The sequence below is a fragment of the Oncorhynchus nerka genome, linkage group LG11 (genome assembly GCF_034236695.1).
Source record: "Oncorhynchus nerka isolate Pitt River linkage group LG11, Oner_Uvic_2.0, whole genome shotgun sequence".
NCBI lineage: Eukaryota > Metazoa > Chordata > Actinopteri > Salmoniformes > Salmonidae > Oncorhynchus > Oncorhynchus nerka.
Window position 1 is genome coordinate 54,396,595 of NC_088406.1, and position 9,115 is coordinate 54,405,709.

General features: G+C 43.1%; 1 protein-coding gene across 1 annotated transcript; it reads right to left on the minus strand.

Moving 5' to 3' along the window:
* Positions 1 to 299: 299 nt before the first annotated feature.
* rnf168 (ring finger protein 168) lies at positions 300 to 8,445 on the minus strand. Its single transcript, XM_029673279.2, has 7 exons — positions 8,351 to 8,445; positions 7,491 to 7,931; positions 7,202 to 7,272; positions 6,828 to 6,998; positions 2,357 to 2,448; positions 1,916 to 1,991; positions 300 to 1,515 (listed from the first exon to the last, which is right to left on the minus strand). Exons 2-7 carry the CDS (start codon positions 7,828 to 7,830, stop codon positions 742 to 744), a joined length of 1,524 nt encoding a protein of 507 aa, XP_029529139.2. The 5' UTR covers positions 7,831 to 7,931; positions 8,351 to 8,445; the 3' UTR covers positions 300 to 741.
* Positions 8,446 to 9,115: the final 670 nt, after the last annotated feature.

The window sequence follows — 9,115 nt, forward strand, 5'->3', positions numbered from 1 at the left end:
TTGGCGTGAACACAAATCAAAACAGGCCTTTTCCCACACAGCCAGGACAACCCACAGTTGAGCTCAGCTCAACGATGATTGGTTGCTTCTTTTATAATTAGTATATCAATTGAAGCCAAATACTTGCTGGCATCAATCAATAAATTGCTACAGCAGCAACAGGTCATACTGTTTAGTTCCAGACAGCATCAGATACACATTGAGACAGAGGGCACTGTTTTCCTCGCTCGGATGATTTCTCCGGTGAGATTCAGCCACTTGCGAATTGACTGAAAATTATGAAAACACAGACGAAAGAGAAATTTTATATATACACATTTATTTTATTGGTCAAATATTTAGGGAAGCCTGGCTTCCCTTGGTATCGATGAATGCATGCCACAGGACAAGACATACCTTTCAAAAATGTTTTATTTTGTTCCTAAGTAATCACTTATATGAATCTCTAGAGAAAACAATGAGTAAAATTAACCTATTATCAAAACAATGTCGATCGAGCCAGTCTGCCATTTCCAGTGAGCCCCCAAGCTGTCAAAGACCTTGAAATGCATTCAAACACTAGAGTGAAATCCCAGACGGTCAATGTCCAAGCAATATCTACCCTCTTCTCCTCAAGGTGTAAGCTCATAAAGGCTCAGACAAAACTTTCTTAAATCCTGACCATCTGAGCACTCTAGGCGATACGGCGAGACCAGTTAACAAGAGACGATGGCCAATGCAAATGCTCCAAACACCCAGGATTCAGCTGCCCAGACTGGGGAACATCTCTGTAAGGGTGGCCTGCTTACTGCTCCTCTTCAGTGGCTTGGAGGTTGAGGCAGCAGCGCTGGAGATGGTGGAGCTCCTTTCCCCCTTATTGATGGTAGATGAGGGCCCAGACAGCTGCCTCCTCTCCACTGTGTTCCTGTTCTCAGTGGAGGTGAGTGAGCGCCCCCTGCTGGCCCTGCTTCGACCACTACCCTCGGGCCTGGAGCTAGAGTCAGGTTTCTGGCGGAGCTGGTACTGGTCGCTGGAGCCCTTGCTGCGGTCTACTGCGTGGACGGCCTCCTCGCGGTCCAGCTGCCTCTGCAGCTGGAAAGCCAGTTGCCGGTCCTCCTGCTCCTGTTGCATGCGGCTGAAGAGCACCTTCTCTCTCTGGGCCAGCTCCTGGAGCAGCAGGGCCTTCTCCCCTAGGTCGACTAGGGCCACCTCTCCTCTATCTGCAGCATGGCGAGATGACGAGGATGAAGGACAGAGCAGCTTACTGACCACGTCTGCTTTCCCTTCGTTTGGCCCCTCAATGTCACAGCTCTTCCTCTTTGCCGAGGTCACGCCTCTCTTCGGGGTGCCGTGGAGGGGTGTGTATGCCAGTGAATTTCCTGAGGGGACGGTCAGATGGTACACCATGCGCTCTGATGACGTTGAGGCCTCACACGGCGTGCGGTAGCTCTCCGGGTAGAATTCTAGCAAGGGCATTGTTTGCTCTGCTGGCTCTTTGGAAGACCAAGGCTTACTCTCTGAGTGCAAGATGTTCTCCTTCAATCGGGCACAAAAGTAAACAGAGGTTAAAGATTAATATTAAAGTGTAGTTGCTAACTGTTTGTTACATTTTGCATCAAGTGTTGGCTGAGATATGGAATTCCCCCCCCATCATAAAACCATAAATACCCATAATTTTAGGCAAACAATATTTGCTTTTGTTCTCCTGGGTGTGGGGAGGGGTATGCCCCTCAGTCAAGTTAGATAATATCTGGGAAATATGTCCATTTATGGGATCCCTTTTGGCTCAAGAGCATGGCCAAAGGCAAAAGCCTGTAGGGTCTTTCGGTACATAATGTTTATCAGTTATCAGGTGTATGTGGATTCAGAGAGAAGAGCATGTTTTTTTAAATGAATTCTGATTGCACAAGCATTTTGGAGAGTGACAGAGACCCACCTTGTTAGCCATAAAGCTGGAGGTGGGACTAGTCTCTGAGTTGCTGTTGTGTCTTTGTGGAATTGGGGACAAGAACCTGGAAAGAAAATAAATTGTCAGAACACTCCCATGTAATATATTTAATGAAGTCACTTATCCAGAGCAACAAACTGTAAAGGCAGTAGAACCACATATCACAAAGAAGTTATTTATCTGCCTATTTGTGCCATAAGCACACCTTCCAAGGTTCCTATTTTTGTTTGCATTTTGATTCTCTATTCTGCTCTCAGAAGTGTGCACTTGTTCACTCCTACTTATGGATTTACAAGCATTAGATGGGTAGGAGCTCCAACCATTTTCCTTACACCACCAATATTTTTAAACACGAGGGAAAGAGTGCACACTTCTGGAAGAAGAGAGAATTGGACCACAGCGTAAGTCTGATCACGTAAGGGGACTCACTTCTCTATATCTCCAGCGTTGGTGTTCCGCTTCTTCTTTGCTGGGGTGATATCGTTAGTCCACGTGATGTTCTGTGACTCAGGTCTTGAATTCTGAAGAGAACAGAAAAAAAAGGGTCTGATAACAGTGATTCATTCCCAATACATAGCACCTCTAGGGCTGACTCCAATTAGTCAACTAGTCGATTGATTGGTCAATAGGCTGTTGGTCGACCGAGATGTACAGTGCATTTGGAAAGTATTCAGACCCCTTCCCCTTTTCCACATTTTGTTACGTTACAGCCTTATTCGAAGATGGATTAAATTTTTAAAAATCTTTCACCAACCTACACAATAACCCATAATGACATAGTGAAAACAGGTTTTGCAAAAACAGAAATACAGTAGTTACATAAGTATTCAGATCCTTTGCTATGAGACTCGAAATTGAGCTCAGGTGCATCCTGTTCCATTGATCATCCTTGAGATGTGGACTCCAATCAAGTTGTAGAAACCTGAGGTATATTCCATTGATTGGACATGATTTGGAAAGGCACACACACCTGTCTATAGAAAGGTTCCACAGTTGACAGTTCATGTCAGTGCAAAAACCAAGCCATGAGTTCGAAGAAATTTTCCGTAGAGCTCCGTGACAGGATTGTGTCGAGGCACAGATCTGGCGAAGGGTACCAAAATGTTTCTGCAGCATTGAAGGACCACAAGAAAACAGTGGCCTCCATCATTCTTAAAATGGAAAAAGTTTGGAACCACCAAGACTATTCCTACAGCTGGCCGCTCGGCCAAACTGGACAATCGGGGGAGAAGGGTCAGGGTGGTGACCAAGAACCCGATGGTCACTGACAGAGCTCCAGAGTTCCTCTGTGGAGATGGGAGAACCTTCCAGAAGGTCAAGATTCACTGGGCTGATGAAATCAAGATTGAACTCTGTGGCCTGAATGCCAAGCATCACTTCTGGAGGAAACCTGGCACCATCCCCGAGGGAAAAAAACTAACTTAGTCCATTTTAGAATGAGGCTGTAACATAAAATGTGGAAAAGGTCTAGGGGTCCGAATACTTTCTGAATGCACTATACGTGCCCATCTCAGTGAACTAATCCATTGTGGAGGCCTAGACTAAAAGCCAATTCAAGCTTGATGGGCTATTTGACCAAGGAAAGTGATTGAGTACTGTGTCAGATAACCTGGCCTCCACAATCACACGACCTCAACCCGATGTAAGATGGTTTTGGATGAGTTGGACCGCAGAGTGAAGGAAAAGCAGCCAACAAGTGCTCAGCATATGTGGGAACTCCCAACAAGACTTTCCAACATGACTGTTGGAAAAGCATTCCAGTTGAAGCTGGTTGAGAGAATGCCAAGAATGTGTAAAGCTGTCAAGGAAAAGGGGTGCTACTTTGAAGAATCCAAAATATATTTAGATTTGTTTAACACTTCTTTGGTTACTACATGATTCCATATGTGTTATTTCATAGTTGTGATGTCTTCACTATTATTCTACAATGTAGAAAATAGTAAAAATAAAGAAAAAAACCTTGAATGAGTAAGTGTGTCCAAACTTTTGACTGGTACTGTACATCACCAGTAGTACATTTACCGTTAATTCCTGTAATTTCTAATCTAATCTGTTTGTTTGGTTATGGTCATTTCTGTTAATGCATTCCATTTATTATTATCATTATTCCAGTCTTACCGTTGTCATTGTCGGAGTGGACACTGTTTGCAGAGCAGACTTCTGAGAAATAAGTTTAAGTTTATTTCATTCCATTTACGTGTTTGGTCAAATCAATTTAGTCGTGGTGTTTAGGTTGGAGCACTGCCGTCAATGTTGAGTTAGGACGCGTACCTGATTACACATAGGAGTATATAGGCCTATAGGGTACATGGCCTGTGTGCAAATATAGGGATATAATGTAGGCATACACATCTGATAATATTTCTGATTGGTTTAAAGCACCACCACTAATGAGCTGTGGAGCTTCTCATAGTAAATATTTTCTTCACCTCAAACAGCAAGCACATTAAATTATATTTTTACATTGTTGAGAATGACAATAGTTCCTTAATGCGTTAGAAAAATATTTCCTGCTCTCCCTTTCGATAACCACTCAGCTTGAAAGGAACAAATGTCATACTCTAATCTAGTGGAAAGGTAAAAAAAAAGGCCTACCTGATTACTTCTTATCAGTGCTCGACTTGGACTGAAATAGGTTCCGGTTCTCATTTTTGGTGCTGTTACTATTTATACTTAGGTGCAGGAGCTCCACATTACTTTTCAGGTAATATTCTACTAGAGGAACAGAAGCTCAAGCTGTAGACAATTTGAGGTGCCGGTACTCGTCTCTGGTGAGCTCCTGCCTAAGTCAAGCACTGTTTCTTATCCCTTGTGCAAACCGGCTACAAGCTGTCTGTCGCAGGGAACTCTGAAGGCCCAGAATATTTCATACAATGTTGGAAGTTTGCTAGCACAAGCTTGGGGCCCTGGACCCAAGTTGATACAATGTTTCAAGTTCGTTGCAGACGAGCCAATGTGATTTATAGGCAAAAACATTATCAGGATATTTTCTACCTGCAGGCCACAATCTTTTTATTTGTTGGCTTATAGTCTATTTTTACATAGTTGACAATAGAAGTTACTTTTAAGTTTGTATCATTAGTATAAATAGAACTTTGAATAACCACATGACAATGATTGACATATGAAAACATTATGAAACTGAAAATGTGCATATGAAAACCATTACTGCCATTACTGGCACGCAGATTGGTAGAAATTCCACATGAGAAAGGTTGTAAACTTCTCATGTAGCCTATTACAGGCAACTTCAGGAGAGTAATGGCAGAAACTGCAAAAGCCAGCAGGAGCATGGTTAGATCAGGTTAAGGTTTTTTCTTCTGGTTATCTAAATCTCTGGCTCCCTCGAGTCACGTGTCTTATTTCATCAAAGAGTAAGTTTAACACTCTGTCACATCCGGCCGCCCCCCCATGGGGCAGCGCACAATTGGCCCAGCATCGTCCGGGTTAGGGGAGGGTTTGGCCTGCAGGGATGTCCTTGTCCCATCAAGCACTAGCGACTCCTGTGGTGGGTCGGGCGCAGTGCACACTGACACGGTAGCCAGGTGCACTGTTTCCTATGACACATTAAGGCTCTCGACCTTCGCCTCTCCTGAGTCTGTACGGGAGTTGCAGCGATGAGACAAAACTAACTACCAATTGGATACCACGAAGTTGGGAAGAAACTGGGGTAAACAAATAAAAATAGTAAGTTTAAAGAATCAGACAAGCTCAATGCATATAGTTTATTTTATTAAAACACATAGGGTGTGTCTATACGGAAAAATATTATAAATTACAACCAATTGATCGGTAGAAAGAACAGACGACTTTTGGTCGACCAAGATTTTCTTTAGTCGGGGACAGCCTTATGTATGAAGGTATTTTCTTATTTTAAAAGAGCAAATCAACTACCTTAACAGGATATATTTAAGACAAGACATTGGGGGACATTTTACAGGTTTGCAAATACATTTTTTAGCAAGTTGTACAGTACACGCAAGTTGATAATTTTCCTCTCGGATTGATTGTCTTAAATTACCTCACAATATCATAGACTCCATAAAGTGTGAGCTCATTTGTTGATAAAATAAAAAGGAAATTGCGGAAAGAAACGGTCATTGATGGTCTAATGGTGAACGTTGATTAAGGTAGCGCCCTGTACCTCTCTGATTTAGGGGGAATGGGCTAAATGCGTAAGACACATTTCAGTTGAATGCATTCAGATTGAGTGTATTGCCCACATTAGAGCGGCTACATCGGTCCACCAATAAAGGACTGGTTAAAGGCCCAGTGCACTACTTCAGGGATTTAAAAAATTATTTCTTTAACAAGACATTTTAATATTCCATTTTTTCAGGGGGTGCTGCAGCACTCTCAGCACCCCTACTTTGCGTGTATATATTGCGCAGACAGGGGGAATACTAATCACCACAAATATTTATTTGGATAAATAACTAATAGGAAGGGAATTATAACAAAAGTAACAACAACCTATTTTTGATCAGTAAATGTCATATTATTACTCAAATTGGAACAGTACTGTTATAGTAATCATTACCACAAAAAATATTACTGTACTGCGTTGCCCCCAATACGGTTTGTAACCAAATGCATTTCAAAAGTTTGAACTATGCTGTTTTTTCTGACATTTTGTTCCGTTTTTGGTTTCAGATTTCGCCCATGTCACCGACCAGAAAAGTTAATGCAAGCTTCTAAGATTAGAACACTCATTGCACTTTCACAACCTGTAAACTTGATCTGCTACTATACAGACCCAATCAATTGAATTGATACAGTATTGCTATTTGCTTTTAGTCAGCAATAAACTATATGTTCTTATGAAAAAGTGGTCTGTGTGGCTCTACAAATGAGTGAGAACCTAAGTATGTAATCTGATATTACAGACTATTAAACCCACCAGCTCCTGGCTGAGCAGTCTGGCCAGCTTGTTGTCATTCTCCAGCTGCGTCTCCTCGTGCCGCCTCCTCTCCTCCTCCAGGCGCTCCTTCTCGTCTGCGAGGAGGCACTGGATGTACTCCTCACTTGCTTTCCTCTCTGCCTCCTCCAGGGCACGCTTCTCCTCTAATATCTGGAAAAGGGTCAGAGGTCATGTCAAGTGTATTCTATGTGACCGAAGAGTATACTAAAATGTAAACTTGCGTTATAACTTGGGGCCAGAGTTTTCCCATGAGGCCACGATCAGGTCCATACCTATAGCCCAGAATTTTTCCTGGTCACGTTACATGGTCAGGAAAATTCAGGACCGAGGTATAATGTACCCTGAGAATTCACCTTGCTGATTTGATCCTCATACTCTCTCCGTACCTCTCCAGGCAGACTGACTTTGGGTCCGGGGACCAATACTGGAGGCAGAGGGAAACGCCAGGTAAACAGAGAAACTGGCAGGTCAACCGACCTCGCGTAGCCCACCCAACAGTGAGAAGAAATGGGTTTGTCTGATTACAAGGTGCTCTGTGAACCCATAATTACCTCAAAGCATACCCAACCCAGCTGAACTAAAAGACACAAGCCATTTGGAAGTCACTCATTGTTAAATGAAAAACACTGCCAGTCACTTAACTGTTTCCATCCTCCTCCTCCTCCTGTCCACTGAGCCTGCGTTGGCACTGCATGGGGAACTCAGCCTGCACCCGCTGCCACAGCTCATCATTGACCAGCGTCTTGTTCCTGCCATTGATTCGTGCCCATGTGGACACCCGCTTGCGACACAGCGGGCAGCACAGATTGGCCTTGTCCACCGTCTCCAAGAAGCAAGGCTTGCAGAAGGTGTGGCTGCACGGCAACGTCACCGGCTCCAGGAAGATCTCCAGGCACACAGGGCAGAGGCAGTCCGCTCGGGTCAACCCCCCCTTACTTCCCCCCTCTGGCGCGGCCATCTCCATTTCAGACACTGGCGGCATCCCTCCGCATATATTTCTGTGGATGCCTCCTTCTGTAGTTGTACCAAGTCCAAATGCACACCCGTGCTAATGTTGTCCCGGTGTTGTTTCAGTGGCTAATTCTTTGTGGGGGGAACAGTAAAAGTAAACAAGTAGTAGCCACATTAGCTTGCTAAAATAATTTACTGACATGTAGCTAGGTATCTAGCTAGCAAAATAGAGTTACTCGAAGAGTACGCCCAGACAAGCCACAACTAAAGCATTTAACTGGTTAGGTAAGCGTAGCTATATAGTCATTTGACTACCTCATACAATTGCGAGATCTAACTAGCTAGCTAGCCAACTAACTAACGTTAACGTAATAAAGTTCGGAACTAAAGCCAGGGTAGCCAGTTTTGTATCAGTGCAAACGTTAAACCTCAAGCACGAACAACGGAGTTGAGGATTATTGGCTATCGAAAAACAAGTTATATTACAAACTCTGATAGAATTTACGAATGAATAGCTTTTTAATGTCCGTACATTGACAACATCTACTTACAAGAGTCGTGTTTGCTGCTCCAGAAAATCATAAGTGTAGCGCTTGAAATACGGGGAAAATCATACGCATGTCGTCAGCAACACTAAAAAAGTGCTTCCGTGTCTAGGATTTTCAAAAAAATAAATTAAATAAAAGTCCCCCACGTAATAGTAGAAAAGTGTTAATAACCTGTATCTATTCATGAAACATGAAACATAATTGTCTAACGATGATTCAAATTTGTTCATATTTCAGTGACATTTGTATTAAATGTGGGTTTTAAAACTTGTTCCGGTAAAAGTCTTGTAGGGAATACTCCGTGAGGTCTGTAGAACGTAAACGCAGCAAAAAAATAAACGTCCCTTTTTCAGGACCCTGTCTTTCAAAGATAATTCGTAAAAATCCAAATAACTTCACAGATCTTCATTGTAAAGGATTTAAACACTGTTTCCCATGCATAAATAATTAATGAACATGCACCTGTGGAACGGTTGTTAAGACACTAACAGCTTACAGATGGCAGGCGATTAAGGTCACATTTACAAAAACTTAGGACACTAAAGAGGCCTTTCTACTGACTCTGAAAAACACCAAAAGAAAGTAAATGCGTGAATGTGCCTTAGGCATGCTGCAAGGAGGCATGAGGACTGCAGATGTGGCCAGGGCAATACATTGCAATGTCCGTACTGTGAGACGCCTAAGACAGCGCTACAGGGAGACAGGACTGACAGCTGGTCGTCCTCGCAGTGGCAGATCACATGTAACAACACCTGCACAGGATCGGTA

What these genes read in the sequence shown, in the direction of transcription:
- rnf168 (XM_029673279.2), bottom strand. Translation starts at nt 7,830, where the DNA reads ATGCCGCCAGTGTCTGAAATGGAGATGGCCGCGCCAGAGGGGGGAAGT. An exon ending in ATGAGGATCAAATCAGCAAG is followed by an intron (nt 6,999 to 7,201) that starts GTGAATTCTCAG and finishes ACCCTTTTCCAG; the next exon opens with ATATTAGAGGAGAAGCGTGC. An exon ending in CCAGCTTTATGGCTAACAAG is followed by an intron (nt 1,516 to 1,915) that starts GTGGGTCTCTGT and finishes GCCCGATTGAAG; the next exon opens with GAGAACATCTTGCACTCAGA.